This window comes from Stegostoma tigrinum, chromosome 38, assembly GCF_030684315.1.
Source record: "Stegostoma tigrinum isolate sSteTig4 chromosome 38, sSteTig4.hap1, whole genome shotgun sequence".
NCBI classification, from domain to species: domain Eukaryota; kingdom Metazoa; phylum Chordata; class Chondrichthyes; order Orectolobiformes; family Stegostomatidae; genus Stegostoma; species Stegostoma tigrinum.
The window spans coordinates 17,424,672-17,448,120 of NC_081391.1; the positions used below are offsets into that span (position 1 = coordinate 17,424,672).

At 43.7% G+C, this 23,449-nt stretch overlaps 1 protein-coding gene across 5 annotated transcripts in view; it reads right to left on the reverse strand.

The window, feature by feature from the left end:
* The window catches only part of syt3 (synaptotagmin III), a 120,208-nt gene that overhangs the window by 16,680 nt on the left and 80,079 nt on the right, over positions 1-23,449 (reverse strand). For 4 of the 5 annotated variants that reach the window (XM_059640454.1, XM_048520989.2, XM_048520990.2 and 1 more), the window contains exons 5-6: positions 10,500-10,620; positions 8,385-8,556 (exon numbers count right to left, since the gene is read on the reverse strand). In XM_059640454.1, coding sequence (XP_059496437.1) covers positions 8,385-8,556; positions 10,500-10,620 — 293 coding nt within the window. The remainder of the gene's footprint in view (positions 1-8,384; positions 8,557-10,499; positions 10,621-23,449) is intronic. The other variant, XM_048520991.2, reaches the window with a different exon arrangement.

A 23,449-nucleotide genomic window follows, 5' to 3' on the forward strand; every position in this document is an offset into this window, starting at 1 on the left:
GTCTAACAGGTTGGAGATTTTTGCTCTGCATGTGGATGAGAGTGGGTGCTGTAGGAAGGATGAGCAAACTGACCATGGTACCATGGTAGAGGGGGGCCATTTAAGAGAAACATTGTTGTAATCGGGAACAGTATAGACAGTGGAATAGACACTGTTCTCTGTACCCAGGATCGAGAGTCCCAAAGGCTATGTTGCCTGCTTGGTGTCCAGGTTCGGGATCTCTCACCTGGGCTGCAGAAGAACTTAAAGTGGGAAGGGAAAGATCAAGTTCTCATTATTCATATAGGTAAAAAGAAGAAAGAGTTTAAGCTGAGGAAACATAAGAAGCAAGGGACTAATAAAAAACTCCAGATTACTACCTGAGCCATGACCTAACTGGCACAGGGTCAACAACATTAAAAACGTAAACATGTGGCTCAAAGGTTGGTGTGGGAGAAACGGGTTCAAAGTCATGGACAACTGGCACCAGAACTGGGGAAGGAAGGAGCTGTTTGGAAGGGATGGGTTTCACTTGAATCATGCTGGGGCCAGAGTCTTGGTGAATCGCATGGCTAGGGCTGTAGATAGGACTTTAAACTAAATAGTGGGGGATTGAGAGATAATGGGAACTGCAGATGCTGGAGAATCCAAGATAATAAAGTGTGAAGCTGGATGAACACAGCAGGCCAAGCAGCATCTCAGGAGCACAAAAGCTCAGGCCTAGACCCTTCATCAGAGAGCAGTTCAGTTGCATAGAATATTATAAAATCAAAGGTAAAAGAGAAGGCAGGATTGCAGGTGAGCAATGGGATTGATTGTTACCAGCAAATAAAAAGAAGGGACAGAATGCGTATTGTACCAAGGACCCACAAACGTTCCTTAATAATGGAACAAATTTATCTTCATTCACGAAACATTTGGAAAAAGGTAGAGAAACTAATGGCAAAAATTAAGGTCACAGGGACTTTAAACTAGTTAAAGTAGGGGAGGTTCAGGAGAGGTTATTAAAGTTTCCAGAAAAAGTTACAGGATAGACATTATACGGCATTGGTCAGAAATCTAACTTCAAGCACAGAAAGTAAGCAAACAACTATGACAACGGTGTGGTCAACACATGAATAGTTCAAATGGAGGATTTGAGTTATAAGGAGAGGCTGGAACTTTTTTCACTCGAGCATAGGCTACTGAGAGGTGGCCGTATAGAGGCTTATAAAATCATGATGGGTATAGGTAAGGTAAATAACAAGGGTTCTTTTTCCCTACAGTGGGAAGTTCAAGACTAGGGGTCATATTTTTAAGATGAGAGGAGAAATATTTAAAAAAAGACATGAGGGGCTTTTTTTTTAACACAGACATGGCTTGTGCATGCAATTAACTTCTAGAGGAAGTGGTAGCTGTGGGTGAAGTTATCATGTTTAAAACATATTTAGATAAATACATGAATAAGAAATGTTTGGAGGGATTATGGGCCAAATGTAGGCCGGTGGGACTAGTTTAGTTTTGGGATTATGGTTGGCATGGACCGGCTGGACTGAAGGGTCTGCTTCCGTGCAGTATGACTCTATGACACTATGAATACATACTGTATACAGAACAAGGTAAATGAACTTATAGCACAGATTGAAACCAATGGATACAGTGTTGTGGGTATCATGGAGGTATGTCTGCAAGGGGATTGGGGACAGGGACGGGAACTGAATATAAGAGGATATGCGTCCTATCAAAAGGACAGGCAGATGGGCAAAGAGGGTGGAGTTGCCTTGTTAGTAAGAAATTAAATTAAATTGATAGCTTGAAGCGATATTGGATCAGAAAGCGTAGAATCTATGTGGATAGCGTTGAGGAACTGCACAGAAAAAAGGGACTTGTATACAGCCCTTCTAGCCGTAGTCAGACATGGGGCAGAAAATAAATCAGGAGGTAGAAAAGGCAAGTGAGAAGGGCACTTTTACAATAATCATGGAGGAGTTCAACATACAGATGGATCGTGAAGATCAGGTTGGTAGTGGATCCAAGAAAAGGACTTTGTGGAATGCCTCTGATATGGTTTCTGAGAGCAGTTTGTAGTTTAGGCCACCAGGGAATTGGCAATTTGTGGATTTGGTGAGGTGTGGTCAGGCAGACTTGATAAGGGAACTTAAGGTGAGGGGACAGCATAAAAGTGCTACCGTCCCTACCTCTGGCCAGAAGGTCCAGGTTCAAGGCCTGCCTGCCCCAGACAAGTCAAAATGTGTCTGAACAGGTTGATTTAAAATAACTAAAAGCAAAAGAGAAAGCAAATAATGTGGTAGAGGCTAGTGGGAAGCCAGAGGGCTGGGAAGACTTTGAAAGCCAACAAAGGACAATTAAAAAAGCAATAGGGGGGAAGAAGATGAAATATGACATAAACTATAAAGGAAGACGGCAAGAGATTTTTAAGATACATAAAGGGTAAGACAGCGGCAAGAGTGGACATTGGACCACTGGAAAAAACAAGCTGCATAGGCAGTAATGAGAAACAAAGAATAGGTATTTTGAATCAGTCTTCACAATGGAAGGCAGTGGAAGACACCGGTAGCATACCAAAACTACAAGAGAGTCAGGGGGCAGAGGTGAGTGTAGTAGCCATCACTTGGGAGAAGATGCTGGGGAAGCTGAAAGTTCTGCAGGTCGATAAATCACCTGGACAGGCTGGACTACATCCCTGGCTTCTGAAGGAGATGGCTAAGCAGAATTGAGACACATTGGTGGTGTTCTTTCAGGAATCACTGGAGCTAGGGACGGTCCCAGAAGACTAGAAAATAGCTAATGTAACACACCTGTTTAAGAAGGGAGGGAGGCAGAAGATGGGAAATTATAGTCCGGTTAGCCTGACTTCAATCGTTAATAAGATTTTCATGTGCATTATTAAAGATGAGACTTGGAATTCCGAGAAGTGCATGGTAAAATAGGGCTGCGGCATCAACATGGCTTTGTCAAGGGGAGGTCTTTCCTGACAAATCTGACATCACCAAGTTGCCGCTACTGATGCTGTCACCACTTCAGTCACTGCTCAAAGCCACCAGATCGCTGCCGCAGCCAAGGGGAATGAACCCAAGCCACTGCTGAAACTGGTGCACTGCCACCAGGAGGAACAGACCAGGCTCACAGATGATGAAACCTTCGATCACTATGGTCGCGAGGAACAGACATCCACGTCCACCATCCTGCTGCTGCACAGCAGACTATCACAACTGCCTTCCTCCACCAGAGCCGCAAGAAAGAAGAAAAGGCGAACTGTGATACAAAAGAAAAATGAGAAAACAAAACAAATAAAAAGAACAAAGAAGAATGTGGCCAGCCAGATGACTGGAAGTGTATGGACACAGAATCTGAATACGTCCCACCCTGTGGCTGACCCCAAGGGTTTTAATAGCCATAACTCAGAGTTCAAAGGCCTGTCATCTTTGTTTGTCTGTCCCACTGTCTCACCCATTCTCATTATTTATTGTAATCAGTCTTCTTCCCTCTTGTAACATCAGAACTCAGTCAGTACTCCTCTGAACTTCACACTTAACTTGGTGGAGAAGAGTCCTGAGCCACAGCTTGTCCACACTGTCTGTTTGTTTCCTTCTGTTTCCTCTATCTGTGTACTTCTCCCTTTGTCTACTTTTCTTCCCTCTCGACTTACCATCAATCCTCAGATGGCATCAGCGACGTAGCATCAGCATGGACTTGAAGGGCCCCCGGCCTTGAGGAAGCCCAGCATTGATTCCTGCTTTAGGCAGACTGCAATGCTGAGCTTTTACCTTTATTTGTTTATTTTTCTAATTTATACCAAAGATTTTGTACCTTTTGTAACTTTGAATTTAGCTTTATAAGGACTGTAATGTTGATCTTTGAACTTTATACTTTCATGTTTTAAAATTTATACCTAAGATTTTGCCCCTAAGTATCTTTGTACCTGAGATGGTGCCAGAAATGGCGACTTGGTACACTTTTTCTGTACTCATGTATCCCTGTATTTGAGCACATGTGACAATAAAACCTAATTCTAATTCTAATTCCCTTGGTCCTTCTAAGCTCCTAAACCGCCAGCCTACACATTCACAGAAACAGAGAGATGTTGACGAAGCTTTTGATCAGGATGAATGTAAGACTGCATGAATTGGCCAATTTTTTATGAAAATGTAAAGCTTTAAAGTTCAATGCTTTCTCCTAGTCAACGCATCAGCCAGTCAAGGTGAACTTGTGTACATCTTTTCCTGTAGTTGAATTATCAAGATTTTACAGCATAGAATAAGGCCCTTCAGCTGATTGCATCTATGCCAATCACCAGGTATCTACCTATTCTAAGATAATAAAATGTGAGGCTGGATGAACACAGCAGGCCAAGCAGCATCTCAGGAGCACAAAAGCTGACGTTTCGGGCCTAGACCCTTCATCAGAGAGGGGGATGGGGGGAGGGAACTGGAATAAATAGGGAGAGAGGGGGAGGCGGACCGAAGATGGAGAGTAAAGAACAGAATCTACCTATTCTAATCCTGTTTTCAAGTACTTCGCCCATAATCTTGGATGCTTTTATCGACTGTTGTGATCGTTTGAAATTTGGCATTATATTTTTGTCCTGATGAGTACAAGATGAAAAGCTCTGGTAACACATCTAACATTTCAGCAATGCTCAGGATTTGTATTACCAACACACAGACCACACCTTCTTCCAAAAACTGGGAACAAGACTTATTTCTTGAGCCTATTCCACCATTCCATTAAATCATGACGAGACCATACGCCACCATTGATCATATCACTCCATCCCTTTACTTAACAAAAATGTACTGATTTCAGTCTTGAAGATTTTTATTGACTGCCGAGCTTCTTCAAGAAGAAGGTTTCACATTCCCTTAACCATCTGTGTGTAAAGTAAGTGCTTCCTGATTTCACTGCTCAACTGGCATTGTCTAATGTTAAGATTGCACACCCATAGGTCCAGATTTCAGGGTAATAAGATCCTTGTACCTAGTCTGTCCAAATCTTCTTGTATCCTTTTGCACCCGACTTACTGAAGTCTTGGTAGTAAAGGCCAAGTTTAAGCAACTTGTCCTCATTAATTAACCCCTGAAACTCTAATATTAGTCCTGTTGGTTTGCTCTGCATTCCGTCCAAGACCAGTATATTGAGGTCGAGTGCCCAGAGCTTGTCCGAGATGAAGTAGCCCCACAGAGACCAGTACCCCATCACCAAGTCACCCTTATTTACATGTGGAGGGTCCTTGACACTGATCTAGTTCCCATTCAGAGTGAAGAGAACCCCTAACACTCCTGTTTATATCTGTCAGGCAGGGCTCCCTGATTGGAGCAGGTTAACAGCCCAGGTCAGGGAACTCATATTCTGTGAAGTCCATGTGGCTGACCTTGTTACAATCACTATACCAGACAACTGTCTGACTTAAGTCCTATTATTTTCTCCATTTTTGTGCCTCCATTACATTCAAAGAATTTCTCCCCTCCACTTACTTTTTGATTCCCTTATACCAGCGTTAGTTATCTCTCATCTGTATTGTAAAATGGATACATCATGCTCTTTTGTCAATGAGTCTACTGTTTTATTATTGTTCATTATAATATCTCCTGGGCCTGCAATCATGTTTACCATTCTTTGTCTCTCAATCTTATTTCATAGAATTTCGCTATTTGTTTCCATATAGTTTTTAAACTTTTATCATTTTTCTTTTTTGGATTTCTTTGCATTTTTTTTGTTGCTGTCTCAATCTGTTGGCAATCTCCCACTCGTTGTGCTTGTGTACAGCCTTTCATTTGATACCGTCTGTTACTTCACTTGATGACCTGGCTTGCCTTGCTGCGCCAGTGAAAGATTTGCCTGGCAGAGCTAAATACTGCTTTGTGCTGTATCCAAAAAGCTCTTTGAATATTTCTCATTGTAAATCTATAGATCTACTTACTAACATATTAGCTTGCTGCAATCAATTTATTCCTTGCCCCTTTGAAATGTGCCTCATGTTAAATGTGAAGTCCTGGTTTGTCATCTTCCATCAAAACCCAATATCGAACTTTATTTTGGTCACTATTTCTAAGATGTTTCCTTATGCCCAGACTGTTAACTAGTTCTGGCTCACTATGCAAGGCTAATTTGAGTAATGGCTGTTCCCTATTCAGGTCTAAACATTTTGTTCCAGAAATTCATCCAAATACCTTTCAGAAAATCGTCTTCACTGTACATCATCTTCTTTGTGAAAATCACAATTGCCCATTGTAAGTAAATTGTTCTGCTCCATAATTTCAATTAGACATCCCCCTCACTATATTAAAAATATGTCAGCAAGTTGTCTTTATGTTTTCATGGGATATTGCTGTCACTGGCAAGGCCAGTATCTGTTGCCCATTCTGAATAGCCCTTGAATTGCTAGTTCCAACAACAGTTAAAGGTTAACCTCAATGCTGTGTATCTGGGGTCATGCGTGGCCCTGACTGGGTAAGCAGATTCCCTTGTGAAAGGACATTAGTGAACACAATGGGTTATTACAACCATTGGTGATAGTTGATGTGGTTACCATAACTAAAACTAGCTTTATATTTCAGATTTATTAAATAAATTTTGTTCTGCCAGCTGGTGTAATGGGATTGTCTTTGAGAAGGTGGTAGTGAGCAGCGTTCTTGTACCACTGCTGTGGAAGACATTGTGGGATTCCGACCCAGCGACAATGAAGGAACAGGCCCACTTGGCGAATAAGCCCTGGGGATTTAGGGATTCTGAAGTCCCACACCCTGCAGATTAATCTTTTCTGCCCACACTTGTTGGCTGATGTGATAGTCACATTTTCAATTCAGGACGGTGTGTGGTTTTGGAAGGGAATTGTAGGTGGTGGTGTTCCCATGTATCTGAAGCCCTTGTCCTTCTGAGTGGTATACGTTTCAGATTGGGGAGACTTTGCACGAGGCTTTGCAAATTCCTGTTGTGCATTTTGCACTGTGTGTGCCAGTGTTGGAGGGAATTAATGTTTAAGGTGATGAATGAGGCGCCAGCAAATGGGGCTCTTGTTGCCTTGAACAGTGTCAAGTTTCTCTTGGTGTTGTTGGAGGTTTCCTCGTCCAGATATGTCAGGGACTAACCTTTTAACTTCTGGCTTAACGGTGATGGGGAGTTTAGGCGATCATTATGGAATGTACCACATTCTGAGCTGCTTTTGTAGTCACAGTATTTATGTAAGCAGCGGGTTTCTGGTCATCACAATCCCATTGAAACTCTTACTAGGGTGTTGCCTCCTTGGTTGGATGGGCACTGTTTGCCTTACCCCTACTAATGTCCTTTCTCACTCTCCCTGAATACAAGGCAATAACAGGAAGCAACTTGTAAATGGAGGGCAGAAAATGTTGGAAATGCACACAGCAGCTAAATTAGGGCTGCCTGGGGAAAATAGCAGGTTGACACCTAAGGGGCCAATTCCCCGTGAGGAATGGCACCAATGGCATGGGTTGGTCTTAGCACCATGTACTTAAGATTCCACAACCAGCGCCATTGCTAGCTGGGAGTCTCACATAGACAATCATCTCTGGAGATGGTTGAAACTCTGAAGGCTCACACCCTGAATACTGACTCATTCTCTGATTGACTTACTTTACATTGAAAATAGAGACATGGCAGAAAATGAGGCCTTTTGATTGACTGAGCCCATGCTTGGCATGCCGTTGATCAATGTAGTCTTATTGCCTCTGCCCTACAAGACTTATTGTCCACTTTATTTCATTTTGAAATCACTGATGGTCTCACCTTCCAACTCTCTTGTGAGCACCGTGTTCCAGGCCTTTTCCACTTAAGTTAGCCCCTTTATGTCTTGCCCAAAGCCTTGAATCTGTGCCTCCCATTCCTTGCATGACCAGCTAACAAGAACAGCTTTTATTTGAGTGCCTTGTCCAATGCTTCGCATGCAAACCGACCTCGCCTGCATAATCTCCCTTCGTAATTTAACCCTTGGAATCTCAGCATTGTCCTGGAATGTACTGTAATCCCCTCCAGTTCCTTGGCATTTGTTCCTGAGTATCATGACTGTATCAGTCAGACATTATACTCATATTATACAGGTACCAGAACATTGTGTACAAACTAAAAAGATCTGCTGGACGTGTGTGATAAATGATGAAGATGCCATAATCCAGCTCTCTCATTAGAGAGACAGGTGGCGACGGTTAACCTGGCCTGAGAAAGAGAGTCCTTCATGGGAACATCAGCTGGTACGGGAATTGACCCCACACTGTTGGAGTCACACTGCACTGCATGCCAGCCATTCAGCCAACCAAGCCAAGCAGCTCACCTTGAGAATACACTGTAATGTGTGCACATACAAATGCACAGACAGCTAGATGATATCACTGATTCCTCACACGGGCCCCTCCCTCCCCCATCCCTGATTTGTTTGAAGAGTTTCTCACCAGTCGTAGTCCATGACGGCAATGATGACATTGACGTGGTCCATGTTCTCATTGGGTATGTCAAACACCAGGGCTTCATTGTATATTGGGTTCAATGTGTTCTTTTTTATCGATGTCTTCCGCTTCTTCAGGCGTCTCCCCTCGCAGATCAGTGAAGCCTTCACATAGGGATCTGCAAACAGAGAGGGAGGGATGGTGGGTTGGATGACAGTCAAGCCAGAGACCAGCATTGCTTGGCATTCTGCCGGGTATTCACCCCTACACCACACAGCATCCAAACCCCCCAAAAAATTCTGCCAATTTCTGATGCCCTCAAACGTCCTAATATGGGGCTCATCCTGCAATTCCACACGCTACTCCTTGCCTGCATTGATAAATCGACATTGTTAATAATTAGCCTCAGAATCTTCAGATTGGGAAGGTGAAATTGAGAAAGTGAAGTGTCTCTCCCTGAATGGAAACTATAGGAGCAGGACATTCAGCCCCTTTAGTCTTTTTCAAATTAATTTGAACCAAAGTCAATCTGGACTTCAGCTCCGTTGACCTGCCCTTTCATTCATTTCCCTTAATACCCTTGGCCAACAAGTATGTATCAACTTAATTGAGAACTCTAAGCAGCATCTATAGCTATTTTATAAGAGAGGTTTTTCTTCATTTCTTAGATAATCCATTTGCTCGATTGGGACTATATGCAGGGGTCAGGGCTTTGGCCTGCAAGGATCAACTAATACACCTGGTCTAAGCTCACACAGGGTCACTTTGGTTGAGGTACCAGGAGAACTGGCAGCATCAGTTTGGCAACAACATTAGGAAATCGGATTATTATTTAAATGGTACAAGGTTGCAAAATGCTGTGGCAACAGGCAAGTGCATGTCATTGTTTATGAGTCACAAAATGCTAGCATCTAGGCTCTGCAAGTAATTAGGAAGGCTAATGGAGTGTTGCAAGTGGGTATGGAATATACTTAGTAGGGAAGTCTTCATACAAGTGTCAGAGGTCATGGCACCAGGTTATAGACCGACTGGCTTATTTGAAATCACAAGTTTTTGGAGTGTTGCCCCTTCGTAACCTGACAAAGGGACTACGCTCCAAAAGCATGCAATTTCAAATAAACCTGTGGGGCTATAACCTGGTTACTTGTGACTTTGTCCAGCCCAGTCCAACACCTGTACCTCCACATCATTCCTACAACTGTACATGACATTGACGAGACCAACACCTAGATTATAGCGGCATAGATGAAGAAGTAGGTTATTCAGCCTGTTGAGTTAGCTCTGCCATTGATTAGGACCATGGGCTGATCATCCACTTTAATGCCTTTTGTCTCACACTATCCCCAAAGCCCTCTGCATCATTAGGGTTTAGAAATCTCCAAAGGTAAAGAGTTTCCAGAGCCCTCTAGGGTACAGAATTCCAGGTTCACAACCCTCTGAGTGAAAACAAATTCTCATCTTAATATAAATTGGATTCCCTTTAGTTTGAAATTGTCCTACTAATTCTCGACTTCCCAAACAAAGGAAACATCTTCACTTGGACCTACTGGTCCGAGCTCTTTAAGCATGTTGCAGGTTTTAATGAGATTAACTCTTATCTTTCAAAACTCTAGAGAATACAGACACAAGCTCTCTCCATCGGATAGTCTGCCACCCGAGGAACAACTGTACCCACTCTTTGACAAAAATAATATCCTTTCTCGGGTAAGGAGACCATTAATTCACACAGGTGCCCCAGTAGCTAAGCACGATTTTGCACAATTGAAGCAAAGCTTCACTACTTCATCACTCCAATCCTGTTGTGATATAATTCCATGAGCCTTTCTAATGAGGTGCTGGAAGGAATTCATTAGGGTTCACTAGTCTGGTTCCTAGGGTGAAGGAAAGGTTGAACAGGTTGGGCCTGCACTCACTGAGTTTTGGAGAAAGAGAGGTGGCCTCAATGAAACTCAGAAGATCCTGTGATGAACTGACAGGGTGGATACTGAAAGTGGGGGAGTCTAGAACGATGGGGCAGCCAAGGGCAGATGTCATTGGGGAAGGAAAAAGATGCAAAAACCAATGCAGATTCGTGGAAAATGGGGACCATTTGTCTGCCATCTGTGTGCGGTGTGAAATTACCTGAAAATCCGGTTAAATCCATCGCCTTTAGATTGGTAGCTTTGATAATGGTGATTGTGAGTCTGCCTGCCGTCGGCAGATAGCACAAGGAGAAGTTTATCTCACCCAGATCAGCTTTCTCCTGGGGGAAAGAGAACAACTTTAGTGAGGCAGCCAAGTATCCCAGAATACATCACTGTGGGATTTTTGACTTGTTGTTGGCACGAAGGATTCAAATAGTCCTCGACTCTCTTTTTAGCTGAGGTGAAAATATTGCCAAAAAGATCAAAACCTCAGAGATGAAGTGGGTGGCAAACAGTGAATTGCAGATTAGACTACTTATACCAAGATTACACCATCTTTCTCTTTTCTCTGACTACAGACTGCTATTTAAAATACTTTCTTTTCAGAGGGAAAGCTGGCATTGCCTGGAGAAAGAGTTTGCATTTCTATAGTGTTTCCACCGACCTCATGAAGCTATTTTCCTGGCCAATCTTTATCCTTTCATAGGATACAGACACAATCAAAAGCAGCATCACAACAGATTAAAACCATAAGATGTAGGAGAAGAAATAGATCATTCAGCCTATTGAGTCTGCTCCACTATTCTGATGATCCTCAAATTCACTTTCCTGCCTTTTCCCCAAAACTCTCGATTCCCTTCCCAATTAAAACAAAATCTCAGATTGATTGTCAACTGACAAATCCCTCAAAAGCATGCCTGTGATAAATGCAGCAGTGACTCCTGGCCAGCCAAGTTAGGCTGGCTCCCTCGAAACGAGAACCTCTGGCTTCAGGTTTACAGCCTGTTCTGGACAAAAAACAGGCTGAGGAAGTGAGTGTGAGAATGCATTTTGCCTCATATCTACATGCAGGAAGCAAGGAAGAAGGTAGCATCATACAAGTGCCTGGAATTCCATTTACCAATAGAGAAAACTTGGGTAACAAGGTGTAGAGATGGATGAACACACCAGGCCAAACAGCATCTGATGCTGGTTGGTCTGCTGTGTTCATCCAGCTCTACACCTTGTTATCTCAGATTCTCGAGTATCTGCAGCTCCTTCTATCTCTGAGAAAACTTAGCAGGGGTGGCAGCATCTTTAAAATTCTATTGTGGAATACGGTGCCACTAGTAAGGCCAGAATTTGTAACCCATCACTAATTAAATGGTGTGGTTTGTTTGGATAATTTCGAAGGGCAGCTAAGAGTCAACCACATTGTTGTGATCACATCTGGTCCAGGCCAGATAAAGATGGCAGATTTCCCTCCTTAAGGGAGTTCAATGAACCAAATCGCATTAAACAATAGTTTAATGATCACTGTTACTAGCTTCATATTTCAGATTTATTACTTGAATCTTAGATTCCACCAGCTGCGGTGGGAAGATTGGAACCCTCATCCTCAGAGCATTGGAAGCCTTATGTCCAGGGCATTCGGCTAGGCTCCTGGATTGCTCATTCAGTGACATTACCATGACCCATCATCTGTGTGTAAGTTGTTATAATGTAGGGTGTTTGATAAGCTGTAATAGAATCCACACTGGGCCATGGTGCGTTAGATCCAGGGAGTATCACCTTCAAACAAGAAGGCAGGGAGCTGTACCCCTTCAGTGAAATTGGCACGTTCGGTTATGTTTGTAGCCTTGCATTGAGTAAGCTGGTTAAAACACTAAGACATGTACACAGGGAAACAGGTCAGCAGTCAGGGTTCTCACTCTCCAATGCAGTCCTGAGTCAGAACCGAGCTGAGCTCCACTGCAATGCTTCTCCAAACCATGGCCAAGCAGCCTTGCTATTACCCGCAATATAGGTTCACACACAAGGAATAATCACTTGGGTGGGCTACTGAAGATAGATGGACAGTCACAGAACTTTAGTTTTTAATTTGTCCTTGAGAAGATGAAGGTGGGCCACCTTCTTCAGGTACCATAATCAAGGTGGGTAAGTGTTGGTGTCATTGGGCTAATAATCCAGAAACCCAGGCTAATGCTCTGAGGGCATGGGTTCAAATCCCACCATAGCAGATGATGAAATGTGAATTCCATTTTAAAAAAAAAGCTGGCCCAATGGTGACCATTTAACCACAGTCAAGCATTCTAAAAATCTATCCATTTCACTAATGTCCGTCAGGGAAGAAAATCTGCTGTCCTCACCCAGCCTGGTCTATATGTGACTCCAGACCCACGGCAATGTGGTTGACTCTAGCATTTGCCACTCAAACATACACATCCCATCGACAATTTTTTGCTTTAAATGTCCTGGGACAATAGGCATATCACAGTTCGGCCAGGACCAGATGAAAGATCATGATTTCTAACCCTAGGGACACCCCACACATTGCATGGAGGGATGGACGGAGTTTCAGGATTTTGATACAGTAACACTGATGCACTGGAGAAGGACCTCATGAAAAAAACATAATGATCAGGTGAATGAATCACTCTGGAGGTTTGTACTTTTGTGGACTTTGCTGAATAAACGTGAACATCAAGATGATGCTGAGAATGGAAACTGAGAAGTCTGAAGAATGTAACTCAGGGTATGGGGGTGAAAAGGCCCTAGCGGTAATATTACGAGGCTATTAATCTAGAGATCTGGGTTTAACTCCTACTATGGCAGCTGGTACAGTTTGATTTCAAAATATAAAACAAAAATCTGTGATTAAGAACTTAATGATGACCATGAAATTGTTGGGGAAATCTCCATCTGGTCGGTTCAGCAATGCTCTTTAGGGAATGAAATCTGCCATCATTACATTGTTTGACCTACATATGATTCCACACCCACACCAATGTGATTGACTTTTAACTGCCTGCTGGGCAATAAATGCTGGCCTCGCTAGTGATGCCCACATCCCGTGAACAAATTTTTAAAAAAGGCAAATGAGATTCCCCACTCACTGCCATTCTGAAGCTGCAGCTGCCAGCCAGTGAGCTTGCCTGGGTTACTGCTAAGCTCGAATGCATTTTTAAAATATAAAAAAAAAACAGTGCCAGATCTTCATTTTCTGTTCCAGACTCTTGAAACACACTAAAGCTTTTGTCGCTTTCTTATTAAAGCCTCAGCTGTTCAAATTACTGAACTGAAAACAAGGAAAATCTTCACAGCACAAACGCTGACTCCCTTAATTGAATCAGTATATCAGGCTGGTTAACAATCATAGACCTGTGCCCTCATGCCCTCCTTCCCCTTTTCCACAAAAGCCAATCTGCTTCGACTGAAATGGCGATTTGAGTCTGAAACAGAAAGCTGCCTTTCAACAGCGCCTACTTAGACCAACCACAAGATGTCGCTGGCTGTAGCACTCTAGCAGCCTCTACTGGCAGCAATGCAATAAGCTACCATGCACAACCAGTCACATTTTGGCCCCATCAGAATATGACACAAATTGCTTACTAAGGACCACAGGGTGGATGGAAATTTCCAGAACAACTCACCATCCTGGCCCAGTTTCTGATGACAACCAGAACAACAACACATATATATTTAGCCGCATTAATGTAATCAAACATCAGGAGCCACTTCACTGGAGCATTATAAAACAAAGTATGGCTCTGAGCCACGTAAGGAGATACTAGGCTGTGTGAGCTTGGTTAACTAGGTAGAGTTTTCTCTCTTTCTCCTTTTGAGAGTGAAAGGCCCCCAACTTTTCAAGGAGCAACTAGGAACAGGCTACATATGCTGGCCTTGCTGATGACACTCCATTGAAAGAATCAAAAAGCATCCATTGAATGAAGGACCTGGGTGGAGTGGTGAATGCTGCTTGACACAGAGGATTATTGGAGTGGGAGGTAGAGAGGCAGGAAGGATAAGGAGGGAATTACAGAGTCATTTGCTGGAGGTGAAAGTTGCTGTCGCAATTCACTAAGAACTTGTACTGAAGAATTTGTAGCTAGGTACCTTGTACCAAAGATGGGACCATAAGTGGTGACTTGTAAACTTTTCACTACTCATGTGGCAATAAATCTGATTCTAACTCTAATGCTTGAGGCCTGGGCAACCTCAGGCACCAATGGTGAGTCAACGAAAATTGGAGATATACTAACAGATGGACATCATTAAGCACTTACCTGAGGATGAGACTGTAAGTGTACTGAAAATGGCATTGCACATTTTAATCACTTCAGGCCACCATACAAACATGTACCAGCAGAGAGAGTCAGCAAAACGATCATGAAGGATTCATGTTTAACAGCGTATGCAATTCTGATTCCACATCTCCCCGCTAAATATGTATCCATTTCTAAACAAAGAACCTCACAGAGATCTTGGAAAAGGGAAGGGGAAGAAATGGAGAGTCATGATGCTGCCATGAGGCCCTCTTTCCCTCCAGCACAGAGGGTCTAACAACTAACAGCCCTCGGACTACCAGTGAATGTCACTCTTATCACTGTCTGGGTTTCATATGGAATTTATGAATGGAAATATTTTATACTGATGAATCTTCCTTCTGATCTTTCCCACTAGTGATGACATCTTCTCTCTGTGTCTACCTTATCAAGCCTATTCAAAGTTTTCTTCTTCTGAGACAGAAAGGTTCCAACCTCTTCAAGGAATAATTAAGGATGGGCTACAAATGCTAGTCTTGCCACTGACACTCACATCCCATGGAAGGGTCAAAAAACATCTGTACAATTATGTGCACATATGTGCATGTGGGAGGTGCTGGTTACTGCTATAGGGAGTTATCGGACCGGGAGGTACTTGATCATGGGAAATATTTTTTAAAATTGTTCATCAGCCCTGAGCATTGTTGGCTGGGCCAGCATTTATTGCCCACCCCTAACTGCCCTTGAGAAGGTAATGGTGAGCAACCATCTCAAACTGTTGTAGTCCATTTGCTGCAGATACATCCATAGTGCTGTTATGGACGGAATTCAAGGATTTTGACCAGGCATCACTGAAAGAACAGTGATCTAGTTCTAGGTCAGGAGGGTGAGTGGCTTGGAAAGAAATTGTAGGTGGTGGTGCTCCCATGTATCTTCTATCCTTCTGGGTAGAAGTGGTCATGGTACTGGAAGGTATTGTTGAAGAAGCCTTAGTGAATGGGAAAGGTGGAGAGTGTTACATCTTTTAAAGATAGATGTTTTGCAGCAAAGGGATTTGGAGACAGAGAGTAGAGCTGAAAGATTGGTTTTGTGAGAAATCCAAGCTATGACTCACCTTTTGAGAGGTTCCTTCTGCCTTGCAAAGTTCTGCCAAATTTCAGATTAAAATGGGACTGTCCTCTCTCATATTCTCACCTCATTTGTGTAATGGGTTCCGCTTTACAATGTGGGCAGTAGTCACTGCATCACTATCCTACTCCACTGAGACTGAGTGACCACACACACTGTCATTTCAATTAGATTTTAACATAATTAATAGTTGCATGGAGACAGGCGAGTGATTGATATACTCCATTATCTAATAGCATCAGAGAAAGTGCAGGTAAAGCATCTCTACTTATCTCTGTACAATAAATGATCTGTTTTAGCCTTCAGCTTTGCCTGGTGCCAAACCAATCACTTACACAATGTCTCCCCATGCCCTAGTATGTGCATACGTTCCAGCTCATCATTGTCTAAGCCATTAATGGGAGGATAGCCGCAAGTTAAAGACCACTGCAACCTTGGAGAACTGCAAGCTTGCAAATCTTTTTAAAATATGCATTCCAGGGACTTGGGCATTGCAGGCAAGACAATTCATTATCCATCCCCCACTGTCCTTGAGAAACAAATTGCTTTCTTACACCAGCACTATCCATGTGGTCCTTTATGTATTAATGGGATGAGGGTATCTCTGGCTAGGTAGCTTTAATGCCATCCCTAATTGCCCAGCTTGGCAGTTCAGGTCAACCACATTGCTGTGGGTCTGGACGCATGTGTCGGCCAGACTAGGTAAGCACGGCAGTTTCCTTCTGTAAAGGACATTAATGAACCAGATGGGTTTGTCCCCTGACAATTGACAGTGGATTCATGGTTATCATTAAATTCTTAATTCCAGATATTTTATTGAATTCAAATTCCACCATCTGCCATCGTGGGATCTGAACCCAGGTTCTCAGAATGTTATCTGGGTCTCTGGAGTAACAGTCTAGCGATAATACCACTAGGTCATTGCCTCCCCCTCAAAGCTGAAGGATCTCCTACAGTGCTGGTATGGAGGGACTTGCAGAGGTTTGGACCCAGTGATTGTGAAGGACTGACCGATTATGTCATATGATGATGGTATGTTTTGTAGGGTGCGGTTATCACGGGCAAAAAGTAGCTTTACTTGCCCACTCGTGTAATTGCCTTTGGACTGTGTAAAGACTGTGTCCTTTTCTTTGTCTGGTATTTCTTTTTTCCGTGCTGAAATGGGGAAACACAGTGCCTCAAAGGATTGTTGCATGTTTTAAAAGCAAGTAACCTGATAGTCTTAGCATGCATCATAAAGAACCAGTCAAAAAAGCAGTACCTGAATGGTTTACAGATGATCTGGAGCTGAGGGCTTTTGTACAGATGCAGCAGGCTGACAACAGGGAATTGATTGGTCTACAGACTAACAACCAGTTATCAATGATAAAAGCCTTTTGGGTGCCAATGGTTATGTGACTTATTCTCAGCGGCAGGAGGCCTCCATCTCCCACTAAGGTGCAGGGTGGGCTATGTGTTGGGCTTCTGGGGATGGGTCTTTGCTGCATGAGATACAGCACTCAGCTCAATTCCCTCTCCAGTCCAGGAATCTACTGTTTGGAAATACTAGTTGACAGGAAATTCATTGAGTTCAGTATAGCCCCTCATGCTGTAGAAGCTTGCATCCTCCCTGAACAGCTTGCAGCTGGGAACATGTTACAGACTGAACTTGTGATCTCCACCAGTTCAGGGGCTGTCTCTCTGCTCTCACTCCTTCATGATAACCTCAGCTAGTGCACGAATTGAACCCATGCTGTTTGCATCACTCTGTATTGCAACCCAGCCATCCGGTCAACTCAGCTCCAGTACCATGCCGTTGCTCATATACACTCCAGAATTATTGCAGGGGTGCTAACACTACGTCGGCTAAAATTACCGTTTCTTTAAACCTGTCTATACTTCAGGTACTCTTGAATTTTTCATCCTCCCCCATCCCCTCACATGCCCTCCCCCACACACTGGTTGCTCTTATCTCACACCTGCTCCTATGTTAGAGTCAAAACTGCAGTCTATGCCCTGAATAATCACTCCCTTCATCCAAGAAGATCATAAGAAATAGGAACAGGAGTAGGCCACTTGGCCCCTCTAACCTGCTCTAACATTCAATATGATCATGGCCGATACCTCATTGAAAAGTCTCACAAAAACTCAATATGATGTCCTGTTTCCCTCTGTCCTGTGGTTAATGTTTTGGAGTTGCTCCTCCAAATTATATCTGATAAATTTTTATTCTCTACTTCTGCCTCACACAGGGTCTGTTGCTTGTTACAGCCCACCTGCTCAATTCAAGGCCTATGTGCCAGATCTCCTGAACGAAATCCTGATTGACTTTTATGAGTTTTCCTCCTCATTTGCTCATCCAATGTCTAAATTGCTCATGAAGCCTTCCATTTCCATGCTCATCCCCAGAGGCAACTTTGAAAGCTCTCGGCCCCCTCTTCTCAACAACTCCCCTACAGGGAGCCAAGATTGTAATGAGCATTTCTGTAGGTCCAGCATTTATCTCAAGCTGCCAGGGCGGATCACATTGGACTGAGAGGAGGAATAGAATTTACTGTTCAGTCATCGACTCCTACTCCTTTTGTCAGCTTCAGAAATATGATAGATAAAGGGCTGCTGCAGCAAACAATTTAGGGACAATCAACAAGATTGCCAACTCTGCTTGGAGCTCTGCACCATGTGGGTCCCAGCAGTATAACAGTGATGTTACTTGACTAGTAATGCAAAACTGGAATTAATATGAGACTACATTCCAGCACAACAGTGGGGAGCTTGATTTCTAGATAAACAGTTTTGGAAGTAAAAACCATGTGCACCCTCTCCACTCTAGTCTAGGAGACTATCATGCAGAAACACTATCTGATTGGAAAATTATTGAGCTGAGCGCAACACCACATGTGGCAGAAGCTTGGGGTTTGGGAGCTATCTGTCACCTTCCCACCTCCATGCCAATGGAAATGTCTATAGATAGTCTTCAAGCCCCTACACTGACTGAAGCCTGCACATGGTCATTGATTAACTACCCAGTCATTGCTAGTAATAACATTGGTATATGAAGAAAATAGGAACTAGGAGCAAGGGGCACTTCTGGTGCAATGATAATGTCCCTATTTCTGAACCAGGAGGCCTGGGTGCATGTCCCACTTGCTCCAGGTTAATTAGAAAACATCTGGAAACTGGGAGCAGAGGCAGGCCATTCAGCCCTTCATACACCAAATGTATTAATTGAATTTGAATCCCATCAGCAGCTAGTTTGGGGCTTGAATCCCTGGCCCAGAACATTAGCCTGAGCAGTAGATTAGCACAGGCAGTCCCCAGGTATTGAACGGGCCCTATTCCAAACTCCATTCCCAAGTGGAGGAGGGTCTAAGCCCGAAACATCAGCTTTCCTGCTCCTAAGATGCTGCTTGGCCTGCTGTGTTCATCCAGTTCCACACCTTGTTATCTCGTATTCTCCAGCATCTGCAGTTCCTATTATCCCTCCATTCCCAAGTTGCTTTGTGCACAAGTTGGAACACAATGCAGGTCAATGTAAAGTAACCATTTGAAAGTGCAGGAAATGTTTGTAAGTCAGGTCTTTAAACTTTTGCCCTGTCATGCACTGCATTCATTGATAAGAGCATCCATAAGTTGGGAATCCTCTGTAGTCCAATGACTTTCCCACCATGTGCTGCAGCCCAAAAACTTGGCTAATAATTCCAGTGCAGTACTGGTGCAGAAAAGGTGCCAGCTCCTTTGCAGAACTGCTTTCAAGAGGGCGGAGTGGGCTTTCAGAGTGTGCCTGTGTGTGTGAGAGAGAGAGCATGTCTTGTGGGAGGGCGTGAGAGTGTGTGGGAGGCAGTAAGAGTAAGAGTGTCTGTGGGATGCAGACTATGTATTTGTGTGTGGGAGGGAGTTTGCATGTGTTGGAAGGAGAAGGCTGGTCTCTCACACATGCAAATAAATACACACACACACACACACTTTCAGGATAAAAAGAAGTTTCGCTCCAACTCCCATTTTTGTACAAGTTCATTGAGGCCAGCCCAGCACTGACACAAACACTAGCTCAGTGTTAATTAAACTCAACTCTTTAGTTCAACACTTGTCCTCAACCCGTTCTCAGGTGATCAGGATTCGCGATCTGGCTAACTCGTTCTCTCCCTTCTGTTCTTAACGGAGATTGTAACACAAGAATTTATCAATTCGATCAGCTGTTCGGCACATTTTAAATGGCCATTTCTATCAATTACTCACTAGATTAAACCAAACTGTCAATTCATTGTTTTGAATTTTTTTTTTCAAATTCACACTTACTGTTGTGTCAGTTGTTTATTCCTAAAATTTCTTTGCTGCCCCACGTGGTCACTTAATTTAAGGAATGTTACAAATGTGTTGGTGACAGTTCAGAAAAGGTCCGCCAGACTAATATGTGGAATAACAGGGCTGTCTTACGAGAAAAGGGTTGAACAGACTGGGCTTGTACATGCTGTGGGTTAGAAGAGTAAGAGGTAACTTGACTGAAATACACAAGATCCCAACAGGGTCTTGGCTGGATGTAGAGGCGATGTTTCCACTTTTGGGAGAACCTAGAACTAGGGTTCACTGTTTAAAATTCAAGGCTGACCCATTCAAAAAGAAATTAAGTGAAAATGTTTCTGAGTCGTGAATCTTTGGAACTCTCTCCCTGAAATGGTGATAGAAGCAGAGTCCTCGAATATTTTTAAGGCAGAGGTGGGCCTTCAGTGTGTGTCTATAAGACAGAGAGTGTGCTATGCAGAGGGTAAAAGGTTATCAGGGTGGGTGGGATTGTGGGTTTGAGGTTACAACCATATAAGTCATGATCTTATTGGATGGTGAAGCAGACATGAGGGGCTGAATGGCCTACTCTTGTTCCTAATCTGCACACTCATATACGTGAAGAGAAATTTGAGATGCGTCCCACTCTACCTTGCATGTAAAGGTAGCTCTGGTGCAGTGGGTAGTGTTCCTGCCTCTGAGTCAGAAGCTCCAGGTTTCAGTCCCACACTGGGGCTTGATCACCAGGGAAGGCATGTTCTTAACTTTTCTTTCTTTGTTCTTTCACAGGATGTGAATGTGACTCTCCAGAACAGCACCTTATTGCCCCTGAAATGAGTAGCGTGCTCGGGTCATTTCAGAGGGTAATTAAGATTAGATTCCCTACAGTGTTGGAACAGGCCCTTCGGCCCAACAAGTCCACACTGCCCCTTGAAGGATCCCACCCATACCTATCCCCCTATAACTCACACACCCCTGAACACTACGGGCAATTTAGCATGGCTGATCCATCTAGCCTGCACATCTTTGGACTGTGGGAGGAAACCGGAGCACCCGGAGGAAACCCACACAGACACGGGAGAATGTGCAAACTCCACACAGACAGTTGCCCAAGGCTGGAATTGAACCCGGGTCCCTGGAGCTGTGAGGCTGCAGTGCTAACCACTGAGCCACTGTGCCGCCCAGAGTCACATGAATCAACCATGTGAGAGTCAACCATGACTCATTAAGAGTCAACCATGAGTCACATGTAGGCCAGGCCGGGTGAGGGTGGCAAATTTCATTCCCTAAAGGACATTAGTGAACCAGAAGGGTTTTTTAGGACAATTGATGCTGGCTTCGTGGTTCCTATTTCTGATGAGTTTTCAAAGCAAGGGTAGAGTCACTATAGCCTTACCAGACTATAAGGCTGCTCTCACACTGGAATCAGGAGGCTAATGGTGTTTATCGGGTCACCGCACCTCATGCAAGCAGCAAGCTTGAGAAGGAGAGTCCTTCATGATAACTTCAGCCAATGCAGGAACTGAACTCACACTTTGGCATAAAGCTGCAGTGCAAACTGTCCACTGAGCTAACTGAGCCCTACACACCCCCCGACTATGAGGAGCTTTGCCCTGCAGATGCATTAATTGAATTTACATTTCATCAGCAACTGTGGAGGATTTGAACTTGTGTCCTCACAGCATTCAGCTGAGAGTCTGTACACCAGTCTGTGACCATGACACCTTCTTTGCCAATATTGCTAAACAGTTTGAATATCAGTCATAAAATGAGTTGCATCAGATTTGAAATGTTAACTTGGTTTCTCTCTCCACAGATGCTGCTTGACCTGCTCAGTTTCTCCAGAGTTCTACCTTTTTACTATAGATATCCTGTAGCTGCAGTATCTTGTTTTTATTCGACTATCAACTGCAAATCCTTCCGACACACACCAATGGCAAGCAATGAGGGAGCGGGAGAGATTCCTGGCCAGCCGTGTGAGAGAAAGAACATTGGAGCCTTTACCTCTGTAGCTCCAGGCTACAACATGTAGGTAAAAAGTGTATGTTGCTACAGCAACACTGATTCTGAATGAACTGTAATCCCCCCTCCCCCACATCTCCTCCCCCCCCAAAAAATGCACATTACAGAATCATATTGGTTCAGCTTTTAAAAGCTGATGTGCTTAGCTAAGTGCCAGAGGGGAAGCTGACAGTTTCAGTTGTCATAATCGCGAATGGGCAGAGTCAATAACAACCTCCAAAATGGAATTGGTTAAATACTCCACGGGGAGAAAATTTCCCGGGATACAGGCCAAAGAGCGGAGGATGATATGAGACTCGCCAGATCTCTCATTCAAAGAGTCAGTACAAACACATTGGGGCAAATGGCCTCCCTCTGTGCAGATGTTTGGCTTGATTTAGGCCCCTGCAGAGAAACAGTCGGCTGTAAACCAAACTGCACATCTTCTGCTTGTAGCCATTACCAATGCAGCTGTAGAGCTGAAAGCGGATAGTACACAGGACAGGCTGCATGCTTCCATTCCTTCTGTGTCCCAGGGAAATGGGTCAAAATCTGACAGTAATTTAAATTGGAAACACTGTAAAGTGGCTCCAAGGGATCATTCTGCAATTGTCTCCACACTATGCTCGTGGCTAAAGAGGAGATTCAGTGAATAATATATAAAAAAGAAACAATCATTTAGGCCTTGACCACAGGTGAATGAATTGATTGCAATGGTGTCGAGAGAGTTGGTTTATAAAGTGAGATTAAAGTTCTACCTTATTAGGACTGAGAGTAGGCCCTCAATCAGCAAATTACTGCACTCTGAACGTTAGGTTAGGCAGAGTGATTTCAATCTCTCACCTCGCCTTCACGAGACTAATTGGTGACTTCTCGGAAACAGAAGGATGTTTGGAGGGTGTGTGTGTGTGTGTGTGTGTGTGTGTGTGTGTGTGTGTGTGTGTGTGTGTGTGTGTGTGTGTATGTGTTTGTGTGTGTGTGTGTGTGGTGGGGGGGAGACAGGCAGGAGTTGAGGTTGAGGATCTGCAGTTAACAATTTGTTGATTATCTCGTTTAAGATTCACAAATGACGGCACTGATCTATTAAGCACTGGGCTCGGATGTAAAGTGAGTTTGGGAGACTTAGGATGCAGTGGTCGAGTCCCTACATACTCTTAACCTACTGAGGGATCTTGGTGTCCTTGTACATAGATCCCTGAAAGTTGCCACCCAGGAAGATAGGGCTGATAAGAAGTGTTAGGTTTTATTGGTAGACGGATTGAGTTCTGGAAACGTGATGTCATGCTGCAACTGTACAAAATGCTAGTGCGGCCACATTTGGAATATTGCGTGTAGTTCTGGTCGCCCCATTACAGGAAGGATGTGGAAGCATTGGAAAAGGTGCAGAGGAGATTTTCCAGGATGTTTTCTGGTCTGGAGCGAAGGCTATATGAAGGAAGGCTGAGGGACTTGGGTCTGTTCTCATTGGAGAGAAGGCAGCTAAGAGGGGATTTAATAGAGACATACAAGATGATCAGAGGATTAGATAGGGTGGACA